Source organism: Siphateles boraxobius, unplaced genomic scaffold (genome assembly GCF_051911475.1).
Source record: "Siphateles boraxobius isolate OS27281-9 unplaced genomic scaffold, OSU_SipBor_1 68, whole genome shotgun sequence".
Classification (NCBI taxonomy): Eukaryota; Metazoa; Chordata; class Actinopteri; order Cypriniformes; family Leuciscidae; genus Siphateles; species Siphateles boraxobius.
Genome location: NW_027509195.1, coordinates 13,751,985 through 13,773,264, shown reverse-complemented (window position 1 = coordinate 13,773,264; position 21,280 = coordinate 13,751,985). Strand labels below are relative to the sequence as shown.

The window sequence follows — 21,280 nt, the reverse complement described above, 5'->3', positions numbered from 1 at the left end:
CGATGGTTCATAAAACTTAGAACCGGTTCTCGAGTGGAACCGGTTTTCAATTCCTATCCCTATAAGTTACATTGTATAACGTTAGCTAATATTAACAAAATCTCTTTGTGTGAGGAGTAATTTTATTTGGTACGAGGCAGATTGCTAACGTTAGCTAGCCAGCTTTGCTAACATCACTTACACATAGCTTACCTTTCTTTGTGCTTCCTTTCTAAGTGACGATAAAAGTTTGACGTAGTCCCAGTGGCGTCATGCCCATTCAAAGTGAGGGGGCACGTGCCCCCTCAGATTTTTCCTCCCTGATAATTTTTTTGTCACAACTTTATTCCTATTATGCTCCATAATTACCAGAGCCTATAACGACTGAAATGTATTCTTCTGGATGTGTAATAAATCGATCAGCATCAGCCCGCCCCTTTTTCCTAATATGCTATCTGTGTATATCACATCTAGAGCGCTACGCGCGCAGTGCTCTATTATCTTTGCTGTGTATGTGCAAGCAACTCGCACGTTGAGCTGGCAATGTTTTACAGATGGTCTTGAAGTGGTAAGTGGGCAAAGCAACAAATCGGCATTGAATTAGTTATCGGATGATATTAAAAGGTAGTGGGATTATTTGTGGTTGACCTGGAAATTTTAACTTGATCAAAAAGTTATGGATTTGATATTAGCTGGGAATTCAGAGCATTAACTTAAGTTGTGTCAGTGTAGCGCTATCGATAGCTAGTCTAACCGTAAACTAGTTGTCTAACGTTACTGCCTGCCATAAAATTTGTACTCTTTACAAGTTCCTTATTTAAAATATAATAATGAGCAGTGTAACTACAGTATTTCAATGATTATACTAAAGTAATGTTACATATTACATTGGATTTGATTACTTTTTTACATTTCTGTCAAATATTAACCATTTTCAAATAAACGGGGTAGTGTTAACCTTATTCAGCACTGAAATCTGTCAAACTTCTTTCAAAGTCCTTCATCACATATTAATATTAAAATAACTTAATCTCAGACTACCACAAAGTCAGACTTCAGCACCTTTATGTACCTTTAATGTAAGATCGTTCTTAGGTCACATACCAATTTAAAATCACAACATAAAAACTGCAATGGTACTGTTTTTAAAATCATGTGTAGTAGGCCTGCAGTAAGTGTACAGTAGGTGTGTGTGTAAACATGCTTTAATGAAGTAGACTTCAAAAGCTTTTGAATTTGAGCTTACAGTTCTTTCATCAACCTGTCTTTTACATAAACTTACAAAATAGATACTTTAACTTAGTCCTCAAATAGAGGAGGGTTGCTGCTAGCTCCGTTAAGGTATTTATGTCCCTCCCAAACTGCATTAAAATGGTATGTTTAGCAGCCAGAATTTAAAAATGTTCAGGGGGAGAAACCCCCTGACCCCTCCTAACATGATCCATATCACCCGTCAGAAAACAATTGCAACGTCTCAGATTGTGCCCCCCCAGAATTTTGGCTTGCATGACGCCCCTGCGTAGTCCCCACCGTCTCTGAAAGCGAAGCACTGCAGAATTTACAAGAAGCTGTATGCCTTCTTCTGGGTGTTGTTTTGCATATATAGTCTTTATGATTTTTGTAGCCGAATTTTATTACTGAAGATTTTACAGACATCTTCTCCCGCTCCCAGACAACCACAGATCACTTTTTTGGGAGTGCGAGTGAAAGGGGGCGGGGATAGGTGACAGGCAGCAGTAACAAAAATACATAATTAGCATTGACCAATGAGTCACGTTATTGCTTGGATTTGAATCAGTACGTTTTACATACAATAAAAGCAAGGATGTTAACAAAAAAAAAAATAGTCAATATACTGGCAAATTAGTGATATTTTCACAGTCATGGTCTTGTCTGGTCTTAAAAAAAAATCCGGAGTCCTCAATGTCCGAGACCAAATGCGGTCGAGACCAAGACCGGTCTCGAGTACTACAACACTAACTGACACTGACATGACACCTGACTGACACCGAGTCACGGAACATGTAACTTGTGACACCTCCAGTGACTGACAGATTAATCGAGCACCTATACTGACTTAAATGTGACACAAAACCCTAAATAAATACCTTAATGTTGTGTTAATACCGCCTTTCCTCTGATTTGTAGTCACCAACCGCATACATACTACGTAATATGAGTTGTCGTGGCCGAGTGGTTAAGGCGATGGACTAGAAATCCATTGGGGTCTCCCCGCGCAGGTTCGAATCCTGCCGACAACGATACATTTTCCGTTCTACAACTTTTACACCAAACCAGCAAGTCGGAAGCGTCATGTCCTCATGGAGAACACGTGAATGGAATGTTTACTGGACAGTAAAGCTGATGTTGTGGAAAATATAACCAGTGAACCCTTTCTGAGCGGGTAACTAATAAATGATCCACACGTTTCTATGGTAACAAACGTGGCGTTCTCCACCGAGTAATCATGGCGGATGATTTGGACGATTTACTTGATGAAGTCGAATCAGAGTTTTGTTGTAGCACCTCGGCGTCCAAACAGTCAGGTTATGTTTCAAAACAAACGGACCAAAAGTGTGTGAATCCCAAGGACAAGAAACAGTCAAGGTGGTAAGCTAGCGGGATTAGCAGCCGAGCTAACGTAGCTAAGATTAATCCAAATAAAGTAAAACTAAAACCTTTATGAACATATAGCCATACACTTTTAATACGTTGTAGATGTGCGATATTTTATGTTAGCAATCGGACTAAAATGCTAAAATAATGTTTGCTAGGAGGCTAACAAAACAACGTCTGATCCATGCATTCTTGCCATTGATTGTCTTAAACATCTCAACAAAACCATATTCTTCCAAGTCAGATTTGTAACAGTTTGATTTTTATTTCCACGGTTTCCAGAAAACAAGGCGGTAAAAGAGCTGAACACGAGAATGATGATATTGACGCTATGCTGCAGGAAATTCTGGATGATGATTATCAACCCATCAGCACACATGACGTAAGTTAACAAAGCAATACTTTTAATTAGTCAAATAACACTGGATAGCATTGATATAGCTAGTTGTTGTTGTTGAGAGTGCACATTCATCATCTGAAAACAATCTCTTATGATCTGAACAGGAATCCATGTCAGGAAAGACATCCACAAGTGATTCCTTTTCTCAGACTGTGTCCAAGAAGTAAGTTTTTGGTTTCACATGCATGTAGAAGTTATACAGGAGAAATTGAGTATTTTAAATGCGAAACATACCTAGATTCAAGATGTAAGATGTGTTGTCAATGATGAACTCTTGTCACTTTTCCCTCAAACAGATGTTGCCCTGTGTTTCTTGGTGGAAGCTCTATACTACATGGTATTGGAACCAGCCTTACTCAAAGGTGGAAATTACATCAGAATCCATCTTGCCTGGACTTGAGGGCCCCATGCATATTTTAATGATATTTTAATGCACACATTAATAACAACAACCAGTATCACAATGCATATAGGCATTTTCCCCATTGAGAAAGCACTTCTGACCAAGTATTTCAGTCATGACAGATTTAGTTAGATGTGCAAATGTATTCTGACTGTAGTCTGTAACAAGGACTCTTGTTTTTGAAGGGCCTGCAACCGATTAAGATGCACCTCTTGTGACTTCAGCGTACTCATGTTTGACGATCACGATTGGGACTCTTCCTGCAACTATTTATTTTTCAGGTAAGATATCTGCAAAAATGTCAGGAGGGAACATAATTTCATCAGGAGGGGGCAGCATTGATTCATGTATCCCACTGCAGCAGATGAGGCATTCTTAGAGTGCCTCCCTTAGCCCTCGTTTTTGCACAGCATCAGCTTACCAGTTAATTATGCCTTTGTTGAAGTCATCATGTCACCCTTTTGCAGATAAGCTTCATGAAATGTTTGGACGGTCTGATAAAGAAATGCGTTTTAACAATGCAACACACCACCTTTTTTGTGCAAACCCTGTTTTCCGCCGGACACGTCATTTCCTTATTATCTTCAGCACAGTGTCTTGCAGCATCTCACTCAACTTTAGCATCAAACAGACAGTGAATCATTTACACCATGTCTTTTATGTAGTTATCTTCCATTTTTAGGCCACGATGCACTTTGCTGCGTGCTCAGACACAGTCGAGCTCTAAGGACCTTTGTGTTTTAATGATCTACTTTTTCGAGATGTTCAAGCTTGTATCTTTAATTAGGAGAGCATGTGGATGGAATTTGTCAATGAATCTTTAAAAACTTTAACTTCAGGCATCCCATTTTAAACAGGTAAAATAGGAGCTCATCAAGAGACCACTTTTTCAGGATCGTTGCTCTATTTTACAGTTTCCATTGCTTACATTACATGCTGTAGTTTAAAATAAAAGATAGAATAGGTTTAAAATAACCCTTTATACTTCTGAAGTATAGGCTACCAGACCATATCAGGAGTTTTTAACCACTTAAATAGTGGTTAATATCTGAGGATATTTAAATAGCTTGGAAAATTTACTTTAGCTTGGAACCTTATGTTTATAATTGTCATAATACGAATGGTTCTTGGGGTGTGGCTACTTGTAGTCATCACAGACACGGAGGCTTTCGTATGCTATTGAACATCGTCTTTAATGAACTATATGGAAAGAGACCGCATCACTCGTGCATGAACTTGTTTATCTGCGGGGAACCCCAGATGGAGCCAGTGTGGGAACATGGCTGGCCTTGCACAGGAAAAGACTTTCAGCTTCGGTTACAGAAGTGAAGCTAAAATTCGCTGCATTTAAACTTTCAAAGATTAAACAGGCCACGAACACGTCAAAAAAGAACATGGTCCATTGTTTTTGGTTTGGCTTTATTAATTCTCGCTGTTGTGCATTTTAACAGTGCAATATTTTTGAGATCTATTAGCAACATTTTAACTGGCGGAAATGAATATGCTTCATTTTTGTAATTCAGCTAGTGCCACTAGTGTCGCAGAAAAGCTTCCATTTTTTGTGCAATAAATAATAATAAAAACGTTTTGTTTTTTTTTTTGTTTTTTTTTTTATATTGCTTTTATTTTTCATTATGTTACTGGAGTGAAATGAGACCAGGACAAAAAGTCTGGGGTAACCATTCGACTTACTCGGGTCTTGGGTAGACCCACATACAAGATATTAGTTCTTAAAAGTCTGATAAAAGTTCCAAAGATAAGCCGAAGCAGTGAGACAATTGTGTAACTGAGCGCTCTTGGTTGAAATTGGAGATTTGGGAACTACAGACATATAATCAAATCCTCACAAAGCTTCTGCTCATTTCCCTTTCTTTAGGAACAACATGCCGGACTATAACAAACTAAAAGCCAAACTGAGGAGGAGAAAGGGTGTGCGTGCGTATGCCTGCCAGTGTAGCTGGCACTCTGCCCTGTCCCTCACAGACCTGAGGGAGCAACATCAGCTGAAGTGGGTATGCGGCAAACACAAAGCATGAACTTGAGTCCGCAACAGAAATCTCATCAGTGTCCCCCAGCAAGTGTTGTGTCCCCCTCCTCACAAAAGGGAATGCTGGCCATTTTCAAAAAAAAAAATGTATTTTGTGTGATGTAATTGTGAGTCTCTTTGTCTATACTACATTCTCCCTTAGAATGATGAAGCTCAGTGGATGGTTTATATTATAGACTTTTATATTATAAAGGAGGTAATGTGTTCAAATATTGTATATACACATGCTAATGACATTTTCACAATTAACAAATATTAGGATGCTTGATCATTGTTTAGAATTTTTATTATAATATAGGTGAATGATTTTGATTTATTTTTCTGTTCTTCCGGTATAAGAAGAAACACTCAGGTATTGCAAGGGCCCATTTGCGTTACATTCCACGTTTTTCAGGGATGTGTTGTCAATCATCTATCCAAAATATTAAATGCAAAACATTGTCCACAGAATAAAGAGAATAAAAATAATGTGTGCTTGTATACATTTTTTTTATACCTTACCTGCTGAGAAAAATCTCTAGCCGTTATCATGCTGATTTCACCAGGTTGCAATGTCATCGTAGTCACTACCGGAAGATGCAGCAGAATTGTCCTCCGTCTCTTTTATAGATGGTACATTCACGTACGATGCCTCTGATGTTGTACTACTATTATCTGTTTCTAAAATAAATGTTAAAAAAGTCAGTGCCAGTGTTTTTTTTTTTTACCTTCAAATTGATCCTGCTGTTCAAAAGAGTGTGATTTCAGAAAGGAAGCTCTCTGTGCAAAGAAACATCATCACATGTTTAAGTACAAGAGGTACCTTGACTGAGGTTTCTAGTTGCATGCTGTTCGTCGTAACCGTCAGTACTTTCTGTAGTCTGTGCAATGTAGGGATTCTGAAAAGACATCTCAGGAAGTGATGGGCTTTCCTCACCTTCCAAAACAAGAGAGACCAATTGTAGACACTATTTGTATCTATCAAGCTGTTTAAAAGGTGCGACTATCGTTATGCAGATAAGTCAAATATACAGTGGTTGTATACAAACCAAATTTTAGATTTAAAAGATTTTTTTAAATTTATTGAAGTTGGGGGTCAGTTTTTACATGTTTTTGAAAGTCTCTTATGTTTGATGAAAAATACAGAAGACAGTAATAAAATATAAAAATGTATTACAATTTAAAATGACTGTTTTCTATTTGAATATATCTTAAAATATAATTTATTCCTGTGATAGCAAATTACTCCAGTCTTCAGTGTCACATGATCCTTCAGAAGTCATTCTAATATGATGATTTGCTGCTCAAGGAACTTTTCTTATTATCAATGTTGAAAACAGTTGTGCTGCTTAATATTTTTGTGGAAACGGTGATACGTTTTTCTCAGGATTCTTTGATGAATAAAAATAACAGCATTTAATTGAAATAGAAATCTTTTGCAATATTAGTCTTTTTTTGATCAATTTAATGTGTCCTTGCTGATTAAAAGTATACATTTATTTTCAAAAAAGAAAAAAAGTATTGTGGTGTAATTTAAACTGGGAAATAAGGTTTTTAGGATATTTAGAATTGTATTTAAAACAAATTGCACTATTTCTAGGTCAAATAGAATTTCTCTCAACTTTTCTTTTAAAGTATTTTGCTGATAATACAATTATAATGAAGATATTTATATTAAAAAATACAAATTAAAAACCAAAGGTTTTTTCACTTGTGGTCTTAGATGTCTATTTATTGTGATGGTTCATTCATACCATAACGGAGACAGGCGTTTTCATCAATCTCTGTGTTCTGATAGCACTCTTCTGATGAAGTACTGTCTGAATCATTCTCATCTGCCAAGCAGAGAAGAATTCACACGCTTCCTTATCAAAATACACTGTTGTCAATATTGTTGCATTGTTAAAACAAAAAGGTACCTTGACTGTGGGCACGAGGAACATGACAGCCGCTGTAACCAGCAGTGTTTCCTGTCATCTGAGTGCTGTGAGGTGTCGGTAGTGACTTCTCAAGAAGTGATGGGCTTTCCTCATCTTCTGCAGAAGACAGATGCCTGAGGTTTAGCTGACGGAATGAATCCTCAGAATGCTCATTGACAAAACCCATCAAACTTCAATTTAAAGGAATAGTTCTTATCAGAATGAAAATTCTGTCATCATTTACTCACCCTCAGATTGTTTCAAACCTTTATGAATTTATTTCTTTGCTGAACACAAAAGAAAAAATTTGGAAGAATGTCAGTAACCAAACAGTTGATGTACCCCATTGACTTCCATTTTCCTACTATGGAAGTCATGGGGTCTTTCAACTGTCTGGTTACAAGCATTCTTCAAAATATCTTTCTTTGTGTTCAGCAGAAGAAAGAAATTCATACAGGTTCGGAACAAATTGAGGGTGAGAAAATTATGATTTTCATTTTTGGCTGAACTACCCCTTTAAATGGCTTTATATGAGCCTACCACAGTGGAGATTCTCTGTGTTTTGATAGCACTCGAATGAAGATGTACTGTCTGAATCATTCACATCTACTGCTGAAGAGAAGAGAATTCATGAATCTGATATGTATTTCCCTACTACAAGATACTGTTTACCCTTAAAGGCGAGAGAAATATTTAAAATCAGAGTGATAATCAGAGCTTTACCTTGACTGTCAGTGTCTGCTAATAACACAGCGTCACCATAAGACAGGGGTCTAAACTGTGAATTTTCATGCATCGATGCCGCTTCCTCGCCTTAATGAAACATAAAATATTAGTAAATACACCTACACATGTTCCCTCTGGATTAAATGACTCAAATTAACCCAACGTATGATTTATTTTTGCATACGTGACTTGAAATTGCTGTCTGTGTCGGGCTCTGTGTTTTGATAGAACTCTCCAGATGATGTACTGCTTGAATCATTCACATCTACTGCTAGAGACAAAACAGGGTTCATAAATTTGAAATTTATTTCCCTACTAAAAATGCAACTTCTCATTGGGAATATATTTGAAATCGGAGGTTTCAATCAGCTTTACCGTTACTCTCAGTTCGTTGTGAGTTATGGTCACCATAAGACAGTCGTGTCAATGGTGACTTTTCATGAAGTGATGGTGTTTTCGCATCTTCATAAAGGAAAAACGTTTGATTGTTAGTATTTTATGAATATTTACAGTGATAAAAATAATCATACTATATTATTAATATTATGATGCATAAATCTAGACATGTTCTCTCTGGAATAATCAAATGAAGGTGCATCAAAATATCAAATGAACCCGAAAGATGATTTATTTGTGCATACGTGACTTGGGAATGTTGTCCTTGTCGGTCTCTGTGTTTTGATAGAACTCTCCAGAAGATGTACTGCTTGAATCATTCACATCTACTGCTGTGTATAGAGCAACAAAAAAAAATTATACTTTTCTGATTTATTTCTTACTAAAAGTTGTATAAATACGGTCACGATAGATCAGTGTACCTTGACTGTGGGTGTCAGGGACACCAAAAAACTGTGGTGTCAGTGGGGGTTTATCACCTTCAAAACAAAGAAACAATAAAATATAGGTAGATAAAATATAGGTAATTTTTGGTAAGAGTAAAATATTCCATGAATCCGATGGAATATTCCAATTCATACCTGACTTGAAGGGGTCCATGTTGATTTCCACGTTGTGTGCATATCTTTCTCCACAGCATGTACTGTCTACATCATTCATATCTCCCGCTAGTGAAGAAGAATTCATACATATCAAATGTGGTTCTTCACAAGTCACTGCTTATCCTTTAATGCAGAGACTTTGACTTAAACAAGAATATGTGATATGTCCACAATGCTAAAACAGAAAAACTAGTGAACTATTTTGAAATGCTAAACTGGAACCTACCCATGTCGGCTAAAGTATTTCCTGTTTCATCTCTTTATATAAGTGGAAAGGAAGGACCATCACATCCTGACATGAGTGTTATGAAAGATCTCAGACAAGATCAAATGCCAGTGTTGCACTGAATTGAATATTATTTTGAATATTGAATTGTTTATGTGTGAAAAATAAAAACAAAAGCATATTTCTGATACCATAAAGCAGGGGTCCTCAAATAGCGGACCGCGCTCCGGTTCCGGACAATGGCTTGTTTCAACCAGCCCGAGACATGATGACAAGGGTAACACAATATTATCGTTTCTACAGTTTAAAGTGAGCAGTTTAAACGTCAAAACAATGGAACAGTGCACAACACAAGCGCTCATGGTAATGATCTTTCGGTGCTATATTTAATATTTTTATCTAAAGCCAAACACGCTTCATTCAAGTCATTCCGTTCGCGATGCTTCTCTCTCCCGATACAGAAGCACCAGATAAGAGCAGCAAAAGAAACAGTTATTCAAACAACAGCAAAAACACAGTGAACAGCTAAATTGATTGATACTTCTGCTTAAATGCAGCAAATTCAATTATTTTTATCGGTCATACATAATGTAAATGAATTTTGACCATTTTTGATGTTTTTTCATCTATACATTTAACATTATTAATCAGCATGTTAAGGGCATTTAATTAAAAACAATGTTATAATTAGGGAAATTGTTTGTAGATGGCAAGGAAAGACAACTAAAACTTTGAAATAACTTTGTTTTCTGCTCAAGTTAAGAGCGTTTTGATTATCATGTACATTGTTGGTTTGTTTGTTTTTAGTAGATAAAATATAAAAATTGTCCAGACTTCAAGAGGAAACTCCTGAACCCTATACAGTATATTTTCTGTCAAATGGCCTTCTGCCATACATCTAAATTTAAAAATAATAATACCCTGATAAAACAGCGGATCATACATTTTAATATTCATATCCAAATGGGCTCAGCTGATGAGTTTTTTTGTGAGGATTTCTCAGACTCCACTGCTTTGGCTCTGAGGGCCCAAGATACTCATCTTTGATGACTATTTAGGAATTTTTTTTTTTTTTTTAACAAAGTAGGCCTACTGCTGGCCAGATGGAAATTTAGAACTAATCCAAAAAAAGTATTACCTCTTCTGGGAAAGAAATATACAGTCCGGAACATGGGAGTTTTAATTGAAAAACCATGCATTATAGAAAGTCTGTTGATGGCACTTTTGTACATCTGCTCTCATAACAAAACAAACTTTGACTTGTTTCATAAGGGAGATGTCAGAAGCTGGAGCGCTCAGTATTGCACTGATAGTGGTTTAGTTTAATGTGAACTAAAGTACAGAGGGGAAAAAAACATTTCTCCACTGACTCGCGCAGACTTTTTTTTAATGTAAAAATGGCTTATGCCAGTAGTATCTGTCGACTGATTCTCTGTCACGACTTTTCTCGATGTGTGTCATTTTAAATAAGGACTGATTATATATTTGTGGTCATTTGCAGTAGAAGTGTTGTCTGCTAAAGCAGCATACTTGGTAAGTTGTTTAGATGCAGTCCTTGCGGTCTAATGCTGTGATGTTCATAGTCTGAATCAGAGTCAGAGTTGTGAGTGGGTTGATTTAATCTCTTGCTGAATTTACGGCCATAGTTTGAGCTCATTCTCGGGCCAAGGCTTTCTGAGGAATGAAAAACAGAAAGTGCACATTTACGTCAAATTTAAAGTTTGACCATTACAGAAATTACAAAACATGTCATGTTTATGCCAATTTACAATCTCATTTTATATATATATATTAATTATTACAGATCCAATGCATAAACACTGAATCACTTGTTTACAGAAATAATGTGGTTTAACCCATATTTTGTGAAATAAATTAGAAAAATCACAAAATATGGGTTAAGGGCTGGGTATTGATGACAAATTTCACGCTTCAATTTCGATGAACAAACTTGAGATTTAATTCAATTCCGATTTCGATTTAATTTGATTTTGATTAATTTACATCATGTACAGAATATGGCAAATTTTCTCAAGGGAAAAAATCTCTCAAATGCTGTAAACTAATCAAAGAACCCTGTCAGTTGGTACATTACTATACTATTAAAGGTTAAAATGAACTGATTTATATACAAACATTTAAATTAACGGTTTTATTGGCATCTTTCCATGGTTGAAACACTGATTGAGCTCGAGACATGAAACAGATTTGTACTGTGTTTTTCAACATACCTTCTGATGTTGATTTCGTGCTATAATTAGCAGTAAAACGGAATAGATGATCAATTCACGAGTTCTCTGTGCTTCTCTTGAATGGATAAAAAAGCGATCTGTCATGCCACATTAAAGAGCGCCAAATCGGTATTTATTGATTGAATTTCGTAATAAAATTCTACATGAGAATCGATAAAAATCGACAGATCGATATGAAGGAAACTAAATACTAAAAAAAGAAATAATCAGTTATGAGGATGTAGAAATAAAATATATTGCAATACAAACCATACTGCTGCCCCCCGGCAGCCGGGACAATTTGTGCGTTATAGTCTGCTATCTGTATATTGGACTGGTCCTCCAGGCTTGTGTGGGAATTACTGTGATGTTGATGAATCACACAAGCTGTTGGCAAAGAGGGTGAAAAAGAATGGCTTAAACTTCCCCATGCAGCACTAAGCCTCTGCCTTAAGCTTTTGTATTGCTGTAGTAACTAATGTAAAAAAAAATAGTTCTTTCATATTCTATGAAAAAGCATTTCCTGATATTTGAATAGAATGCACTAAATGCGCACAGAAATTGGCCAAGAAGTGAGTTCCTTTGAAGTTTATAACAATAAAATATTCTTATAAAGTATTCATAAAAGTGTTGTACTACCACTCAGAGATGTTCTTGGAGTTAGAAAATCTATTTCATTTAGTTCTAAGAAAAGTGTTTGTTATTTCTTTACGAATACCACTTTGATATTTTGTCATCTAAAGCAACAAATTATTTTAGATTTTGTAATTAGTGCTTTTGAATATAAAAAGTGATTATACTGTACTTGCCCTTTGCTCTTTTGAAATGCACAAAGAGAGCAGCATTTATAATTATAAACATAAGTAAAACAATAGATAAGATGATGCAGCCAATCGCTGCTGCTGAAACTCCACTGCTGCGCTTTGTTACTGCCATTGCAGTTGACACTAAAATAAACAGAGAAGGTTTTATTGACAGAAATCATGCAGACCTTTTTTTCATTCATTTTCTCTTTTGAAAAAGAAGAAACTGAAGCATCACCTGCCACTAGTGTTGTTAACTCCAGCTCGGTTGTGCTGCCTGTGGGTGTGATCTCAACACTTTCTGTAGGAAAGATATTTAATACACTGGATACATCAAAGGAATACAAGGCTTGTCACTCTGGATTTCACAACAAAACACTAACAAGCTGACATAGATGATCAATTCACGAGTTCTCTGTGCTTCTCTTGAATGGATAAAAAAGTGATCTGTCATGCCACATTATGTGGCAAAAGCTTATATATGTGCGCTTTGACAGTTCAGAAATACTTTCGTAAGCTTGCCCTACTTTTAACCTATTTTCAGACCAACTGACGTGGAAATTATGTCCATCCACCCCAAAAAGTTAAATCTGACCTACAACTGAGACTAAGAGCTGAAACAAATTATGTTAATGTTCCACCTCAAGAGGTCACATACTACAACCACAAATACACACAGGAAATGTAGCATTTGGCTCAAAAAGTTAGTTCCTGAATCCCAATTCACATACTATCCATCCTAAATAGTATTCGAAATTAGAATTAGTGTGTCCCAAATCGTAGTATGTTAAAATGAGTATTCCAAAGATACCCGGATGGTCTACTTTTTCCTGTTAGAATTCAAAGTGCAGATCCATGCACACTCTAATGGCTCATATTGCCCACAACCCATTGTGCATTAGACGAGGATTCGATTAGAACTACAAACACAAATAAAAAGTGTTAAAAACTTCAAATGTGGCGAATGTGCAAATCCGGCGGTTGATTGACAAGGCAGTTTAAACGGTGACAGGATGCACGTAACTAAGCAACAGAGCTGTCCGTTAAATTAATTATGACTAAGTAGTATGTCCAAAAGCTTGCCTACTATTCTGCTACACACTCAAAAGTATGTAGCCTACTTTTTCCTTCACAAAAACGGTTTACTATAAGGGCATAGTATAAGTAGGGGAATTGGGAAGCAGTGAATATCTACATATCAAATGTCAACATGAAAATGAAATTTATATACAAACATTTAAATTGGCGGTTTTATTGGCATCTTTCCATGGTTGAAACACTGATTGAGCTCGAGACATGAAACAGATTTGTACTGTATTTTTCAACATACCTTGCCTACTATTCTGATACACACTCAAAAGGATGTACTTTTTCCTTCACAACAACGGTATACTATTAGGGCATAGTATAAGTAGGGGAATTGGGAAGCAGTGAATGTCTACACATCAAATGTCGCCATGAAAATTAAATTGCACCTTTTTACTTCCCTAATGCACGATTCATGGCTGAATGTTATTCCAAATAAAATGTCTTTGTAATCTTCAATCTAAATATAATAACTTGCTTTCCTTTCAGTTGACATCATTCAGGCCTTGTGGACTGCTTGGATACTGTTAAACAATTGCCAAATGCCTATTTAATACTGTTTAAACAAATTACCATTCTGCTATGTCCACGTTTTACCATCTAATCAATTCCCACCCAATATATTTTCTAATTGAAAATCCTGTTTAATTCCGAAATATGCCAAATTGCGGAAGTAAAATGGGTTGCAAACTTGAATTCACCTTGAAAAGAGTGGTGTTTTATGTTATTAAGCACTTGCCCATTAAGTGTACATGTGTATAGTACCTGAACACACAATGCCAGCGTCTTCCTTATGTCCACAGTAGTTGTAAGTGTTGTTGATGGGGCCACACTCCCATAAGTTGCTCTCTGTGCCGTTGCATTTCATTTTGCTGATGTGGATGGCTCCGCTGCCGGCCCCAAAAAAGGCCTTTCTTATTGAACTGCCACATCTCAGCTGGGCACATACTACTTGTCCACTTTTGATGTCAAAATCATCATTACACACCGTTCCCCATTGCCCAGAATGCACCAGCTCCACCCGTCCAGCACAGCCATCACGTCCTCCGATCAATTTGACAGCCTGGTGCTCTGGAGGATAGAGGATAGGCCAAACAAATCCCAATTAAAGCATTGAGACAAAAATAGAGCACTTATCAAAACATTTCTGAGAAGATCTCAGATGACTCACCGCAAATTACTTCAGTTGCATTTGTGCAGTCGCCTTCTGCGGCTGTAGTGCAGTTGTACAGTTTGGAGTCTTTCAAGATGCAGTCTGCAAGACAAGTGCCATTGTGCACCGTCGCAGTCGTGCCAATCTCAAAAACGTGGCCACAACCAAAAAGTTCACAGATTTGGAGAGCAAACTTTTTATTTTCCTCAGCATCCAGAAGTTTGAGGGTCACATGGACTGTAGTGTTCTGGTGAAGAGCCCTGAGCACACCAGAGCAGCCCATGGACAGACTTAGTGTGGAGAGCTCAACTAGTTCAGAAGGGGAAAAGGGACATAACTGATTGACTAAATTCATTCACATTCTTCATCTTCACAGCATGCTGGGTTGAGTCAGAAACTTTCCCATCCTGGCACTGATCTTGTCTGAGTGTTAATTGTGTTCTCAGTGTGTATTTCTAGCACTAGACTTTTATTTAGATCCAAACAGCAAAGTGAATATGTAAACCGTGGGGCATTGTTTTATGTTGCAAAACGTTGTAGCAATACACTGCAACACAGCCACATCCCGTGAGTCACTTCCTGTGGAAATGTCATACTGTAGCATGGAGGACACTGGGGAAAGAACTTTTTTTTAAGAAAGTTTATGACATTGCCTCCACAGTGTGGTTTGAGCATATGAAGTTCTCCTGATTTATGACTACAGGATGCAGATTGTGTCTGTGTATATTGGTTGTGGAATTATGATTCATTCTGAAGGCCTTTCTTTAGGGTGACTTTTAAATGGGGTCAGAGGTCACTGGTCTAATGTTCCACTGTTGGTGGTGAAATTCACTACCGTACAAAGGTTTGGGGTCAGTACGTTTTTTTCTTTTATTCAGAAAAACATTTTAAATTGATCAAAAGTGACAGTTAAGTCATTTACGTTGTTGCAAAAAACTTCTATTTCAAATGAATGCCGTTCTTTCTATTCATCCAAGAATTCTGAAAAAAAATTGTATCAAGATTTCCACAAGCTGATTTCAACATGGTTATTAATACGAATGCTTCAGGAGCACCAAATCACCATGTAAGAATGATTGAAGGATCATGTGAAACTGAAGACTGGAGTTATTTGCCATCACAAAAATAAATTAAATTTTTAAATATATTGAAGTTGAAAACATTCTTTTAAATTGTAATAATATTTTACAGCATTACATTTATTTTTTTTCCTGTGTTTTTGATCAAATAAATGCAGCCTTGGTCAGCATAGAAGATGGATTTCAACTAAACAAAACAAAATCTTACAGACCCACTTTTGGTAGTGTAGCAGTTGATGCAGAATCACAGCCATCTCACACTTTCCACAAATTGGGTAAAAAATAGGTTCTGACACTCAAAAAAGTGTTTTATTTCCTGTTAATTTTCTCCAGTGTTTTTAACTTTTACAACCCTGTTAACAAGTTGTGGTGTGAAAAATAGTTGTGAGTGGAATAATACTGTATAAAGTAATACTGATGTAATGAGGTCAAATAGTTGTGAGTGGAATAATACTGTATAAAGTAATACTGATGTAATGAGGTCATGGCTTTGAACACGGCTCAACCAATCGGAATCAAGGACAGAAACTATCCGTTTTATAATACTAATTAAACATTAAATAACCATCAAAATGTGTAAAATAAATAATAAAAAATATCACTTAATAGGGACTTGCTAGTTTGGATGCAAATTAATAAAGTAAATAAAATAACACTTTCAAGAAGATAATTTATATTTTAATAAAATATAATTTTTCACAATAATTTGAATAACAGGGTTGATGAATACCATAAAGCAATATTTTTACAAATTGTGAAAATGGAATGAGATTATTTACTCGTTTTCCCATAATGCCGTAGAAAGGATCAGAACTGTTCAAGATTATTATGTAAAATTACATTTTGGATAGTTAAAATGAATCAGTAATTATATAATTTTAACAGATTGTCAATAGAATATCAATTCAACAATAGATTCTTAAAATTACGACATTATTATGTTTAATTGTTGGATACAGACTCGAGAGACAAGGGTCTTCCAATTAAGTGCAAGGACTTTTCTGACTCCAGCTTTTCTTTACCTTCTTCATGTCTAATGGCTGTGTGATTGTGTAGGGCATGTACTTGCACATATTAAACAGTGCTTAATGATTTTAAAATTAATTCTACTGTGCAAAAAAAAAAAATGAAGCGGCTGTCTCCGGGGTGGTAGATTGCTCTCACAGTTTTGTGCAATCTTGCTGATCTCTTTTCACTGTTCTGTTTGATGATAGCAGGTTGGTCTCAGCAGGCCTACCCCAAACACTGTTCTCATGCATATTGTTCATAAACATCTTGATGAACTGTTGATTCCTCTGTGGCCCACTTTTAAATAAGTGAGCTTTTTTTTTTTTTGATCATCGTGAGATTGCTGCTAACTGCACCCGCTGATAACACTGATCTAGACATGATATTTTCAAAGGAAAGGCACAAGTTTTCTTAAGAGTAGAAGAAATCATTCAACTTACTCTGTTTGTCTGATTGATCAGCGTGCGTTGCCACACTCTTGGAAGGAATGTCATCTGTGCCACTGAGCCCTGAAGATGACAAGATGAACCTCATGAGTTTTGCTGAGAACATATTGCTTGAAGCCAAAGGGCAAAAACTGTCAATTAAGTGTAAAAGTAGAACAGAGCGCTCAAATCTAACGTCTTCCAATCTGCTGTAATTCTCCACAGTCTACAAAGACAATATTCATCAAAGACAACAGCAATGAGACACTGTTGAACAAGACGCATTAAAAGAGCTCAACATAAAAACAACAAAATTTATGTTCTGCAAAATTTCGGTCATGTTTGTGTTGGGTTACAAAGTTGTCTACAAAGCTCGCATTTAAAGATTTTGTCATGTTGGGGGGAAAAAATATAGGCCTACAACGTCCTGTGGTGTGAAGTAAACGTAGATATTTGACAGTTTTACACAATATGAATGAGACTGTAAGATGAAATATGTTCAAACTAACTAATAATAAAGTTAAGTGTAGTGATTTACAACTATAGGACTAATTCAAATGGCTGTTGATCAGGTATTTCAACACCGCTTGGTTTTATTTCAACACCTTAGTTTCTCCATCTGTCTCACATAAACGGCAGAAACTTAGAGCTGATGCTCGTCTTGGTCATTATACTCAAAAAAGTCACAGAATAAAACTGATTTTTAAAAAAACGCATTTGTGACACTTTAAATGTTCTCAAGGAATCTAAAAATACATTTTATTGCAAAAATAGTAATGATGCCTATGTCCGCTCTTTGCACTTAATTTAGGAAGAAAAAATTATTTTCACATAATCAAATATATGTAATACGTTCAGGTTTATAGTTAATAATTGAATATGCTTTAGGGCACTATATTTGTAGTATTACAAAATGAGAGAATTAATTATTAAATAAAAATTTAACAAATAAAAAGAATAACTTGTGAGCATGTTTTAAGACATATACTGAGATTATTTGCAAACTTTTTCTCAGATTAACAGTTATTTAATATTGACCAATTGTATTCATCAAAACACAAATTCTATTTGTATTATTATACACCATTTCTGTCCGGATCCCATCTGTGCTGTGCATACTTCACAGCAAAACACTGAAGAAAAATAGAACATGCGTCTCATTCTACTATTGAAACAGTTATATATAAATGTAAGGCATTGTAAAATGTCTACATGCCATGTTAAAAACATCTGCAACTTGTTTGATACAAAAACTAAAACCGGCTAAGGAAAATTCAGCGATATGATTTGTTTTTTATTTTTAGCCATCTTATGCATTTGACTTACAAATGAAATGAAGTCATCTTTCTTCATTCAATCTCCTGTGAAGTTTCCAGCTTATTTATTCACCAATGTGTCACAGTACACTGAAGTGCATAAACGAATCTCTGGTTGCACTTTGTGCAAACTGCTCTTTGGAAAAGCGTCGTAATGAGCCGAGGCATCGATGTACTTTCTTTTGTAACTTTAAAAAAAAAAAAGCCTTCAGATTGCATTGTGCTGCATTAGTTAAACTGAGCTTTGTTTTAACCACAAGCATGTCTTACAAAAAGTCTTTTGATGAAAGTGCACATTTGATTTTCCATCTATGATAGTGATTGTCTCTCAAGAGCTATTTAGATGGATTGTGCAACAGTCTTTGAAAATTGTACAACCTCTCTACTCAAGTATCATCAACTTAATATACTTTTTAAATGAAATATTAGAATATGTTAGAATATAATATCGCAGTTGAACACAAGCTCTTTAGATGAAAGACCCAGTCTGCCTACACAACCATACATCAGAACTATTTTACCTTGAGAAAAGGACAAAGCCTGGAGAACAACACACAGCAGCAGAGTCGGCATCTCACAGTCAGTCAGCCTAACAGCCAAAGATTTGTGTTCGTCCCGTAACTCTCCGTTACTCTGACTGATGAACGTGACCCTGCACCTTCAGCCTTTGGTGTTTGTGCAGTTGCTGCATGTGGTTTCCACTACGGGGCGAATTCGAGCATCATGCCTCACACATGCACTCACTACCACAAACACACACCCTATTTTGCTACCGTCACAGGTCAAGTGCTCATGTTTGCGGTGTTAAACCTATAAACTTTCGCTTCATATTTCACTGCTTTAAAATAGGTTTCCGTGGATAATGGAGTTGTTTCAATTCTAGCATTAGTTTTGTAACAAAGCTTTTTCCCCTTTCTTTTCCCTCCAGTTCATTAAAGACTTGTATTGAGTTTCTTTGTGTATTTAAACAAAAGGCTCAAGATAGGAAGAATCGATTAAGCGCTCATCATGAAGACTCATGCAATTAATGAACTGAAGGGACAATGAATAGCTGTATGTTGAATAGTCTGTTATTATTGTGAAGCCTAAATTGCAAACAGTGTTTGCGTCTAAGACTTCAAAGCAGACCCACCTACACTTGTGCCCATTGTCCCGACTTCTAGCAAGATGTCCATTACCTTATCCTATTGGATTTCTACTGCATTACAGAGAAACTGGTGGTCATGGGCCAAAAATGTTTAGTTTTTTTCTGATATGAGAGCAATGAAAATAGCTAAAAGCAAATAATAAAATTCACTGAACAAAATAAACAAGCTTTTAGAATGCAGGAAAAAAGGTTTTCCATTTCTTTTCTTGTTGACATCAAAGGCCATGTGTCCAATCAAATGTTTTTTTGATGTAAATTCATCTGACATTTGGTCCAAGCCAGCCAAATTAGGCAGATGTCAATACGGACAGGTTGCATGACATACCTTCATCTTTAAAAAGCAGGGATGAAATTGCGCAAGGTAAAAAGAAAATGTGACCTAGACTGCCCTAGTGAAAGAAAACTATAACAAAATGTATTTAAAATATATTTATTTCATACTAAGTATACTACAAATCCAGGATGTACTACAATTTTGAATGTGTTTGTAGCATACTTAGTATAAAATAAATGTATTTCAAATACATTTTGGTAGGGTGCATTAAATACAGGTTTACTTGCAGTAAAAATAACCATGTCTGTGCCAACCACAATTTGTGGTGAATTAAGTTTCAATCATGTAGAAGCCAAAAAATTTAGTTGAAACAAAAGTACTGTTGTGTTTGGGTCATTACTTGTCTTTCCAACTTAACGTTTTTACTTTTCCAATGTAAAAGCATTTTCACAGTTATATTGGGAATATTATTAGACATATTGACTTTCGAAAATCATATTTTCGGCAATAGCCACCTCCCTCCTCAGAATCATTGCTAAGCTACAGAACATGCTATCTGTTTCTGATGCAGAAAAGCTAGCTCATGATTTCATTTTTAGGACCTCTAAACTGGATTACTGTAATGCATTACTAGCTTGTTGTCCTGCATACTCAATAAACAAGCAACAGTTAGTCCAAAATACAAGAGTTCTTACCAGGTCAAGAAAATATGATCATACCGTATAACACCAAATGTATCACCTCTACACTAGTTACCTATTAAGTTCTGTATCGATTACAAAGTATTGCAACTGACCTATTAGGCCCTAAATGGTTTAGCTCCAGTGTATTTAACTAATCTTCTATCGCCCCATAATCCAACATGCTCTTTAATGACACAAAACTTGAGAAAATGAGAAAATACCTAAATGCTTTTGGTAGTGCCTAAGTCCACTAATTGAGGGGAAGAGTTTTCGCATTTGGTTTCTAAACTGTGGAATAGCCTTCCTGATAATGTTCGGGGCTCAGACTCACTCTGCCATCTAGATTACAGATGCACCTCTTTAGCCAAGTATTCACATAATGCATCACATAACCTTTTACTCCAATTATATCAGATCAAACACACACGATTATATTTTGCTTGAAATTTTATGAACAGCAGCTATGCTAATTATTCTCCATCTGCTTTTCTGTGTCTACCTCAGGATGCAGTTTTGTGATTTGAAACGATATGTATTGTGAAAAGCGCTATGAAATTGAATGTGAATTTAATATAATTTCTGGCGGCTAAACCAGAAAACTGTAGCAAATTTTCTATATAATATGAAAATAAAGAATAACTACCTTTCTTTCATGCAGACTTTTAAGTGTGGTGATCTAACCAGATTTTTGGGGATTACTCAAACTGAAATTATTGGGAACTTTTGGGGATTACTCAAACTGAGACTCACAGAAACGTTGCAGATCTAATGCAGCTTTGAGT

General features: G+C 36.0%; 2 protein-coding genes and 1 non-coding gene across 7 annotated transcripts; 2 read left to right on the top strand and 1 right to left on the bottom strand.

Annotated features, from left to right (window-relative positions):
- The first annotated feature begins 2,158 nt into the window (after positions 1 to 2,158).
- trnas-aga (transfer RNA serine (anticodon AGA)) lies at positions 2,159 to 2,240 on the top strand. Its single transcript has one exon. It is a non-coding gene; the product is annotated as a tRNA-Ser (tRNA).
- Positions 2,241 to 2,319: 79 nt separating this feature from the next.
- Positions 2,320 to 6,129, top strand: cfap418 (cilia and flagella associated protein 418). The gene is made up of 6 exons (XM_077215000.1): positions 2,320 to 2,586; positions 2,878 to 2,977; positions 3,100 to 3,158; positions 3,292 to 3,357; positions 3,584 to 3,679; positions 5,275 to 6,129. Exons 1-6 carry the CDS (start codon positions 2,447 to 2,449, stop codon positions 5,432 to 5,434), a joined length of 621 nt encoding a protein of 206 aa, XP_077071115.1. The 5' UTR covers positions 2,320 to 2,446; the 3' UTR covers positions 5,435 to 6,129.
- On the bottom strand, positions 5,532 to 19,110 carry LOC143723026 (uncharacterized). Of its 5 annotated transcripts, none has more exons than XM_077214993.1 (20): positions 18,916 to 19,110; positions 17,094 to 17,162; positions 14,585 to 14,875; positions 14,179 to 14,484; positions 12,566 to 12,628; positions 12,334 to 12,471; positions 11,795 to 11,911; positions 10,824 to 10,967; positions 9,047 to 9,133; positions 8,888 to 8,944; positions 8,711 to 8,797; positions 8,445 to 8,531; positions 8,254 to 8,340; positions 8,067 to 8,156; positions 7,884 to 7,952; positions 7,344 to 7,460; positions 7,179 to 7,259; positions 6,248 to 6,361; positions 5,947 to 6,105; positions 5,532 to 5,857 (listed from the first exon to the last, which is right to left on the bottom strand). In XM_077214993.1, exons 1-19 carry the CDS (start codon positions 18,965 to 18,967, stop codon positions 5,984 to 5,986), a joined length of 2,178 nt encoding a protein of 725 aa, XP_077071108.1. In that variant the 5' UTR covers positions 18,968 to 19,110; the 3' UTR covers positions 5,532 to 5,857; positions 5,947 to 5,983. The 5 variants fall into 5 exon arrangements, with proteins under 5 accessions (XP_077071108.1, XP_077071107.1, XP_077071110.1 ...); XM_077214992.1 differs by having other exon boundaries at positions 7,884 to 7,955; positions 8,254 to 8,337; XM_077214995.1 differs by having other exon boundaries at positions 8,254 to 8,337.
- Between the last annotated feature and the right edge of the window lie 2,170 nt (positions 19,111 to 21,280).

Coding starts and splice junctions, on each gene's coding strand:
- cfap418 (XM_077215000.1), top strand. CDS start 2,447: ATGGCGGATGATTTGGACGATTTACTTGATGAAGTCGAATCAGAGTTT. Junction 2,587..2,877: donor AAGGACAAGAAACAGTCAAG/GTGGTAAGCTAG, acceptor CACGGTTTCCAG/AAAACAAGGCGGTAAAAGAG. Junction 2,978..3,099: donor AACCCATCAGCACACATGAC/GTAAGTTAACAA, acceptor TGATCTGAACAG/GAATCCATGTCAGGAAAGAC.
- LOC143723026 (XM_077214991.1), bottom strand. CDS start 18,967: ATGCCGACTCTGCTGCTGTGTGTTGTTCTCCAGGCTTTGTCCTTTTCT. Junction 12,472..12,565: donor GTTAACAACACTAGTGGCAG/GTGATGCTTCAG, acceptor TGTTTATTTTAG/TGTCAACTGCAATGGCAGTA. Junction 6,362..7,178: donor AAACGCCTGTCTCCGTTATG/GTATGAATGAAC, acceptor TTGTTTTGGAAG/GTGAGGAAAGCCCATCACTT.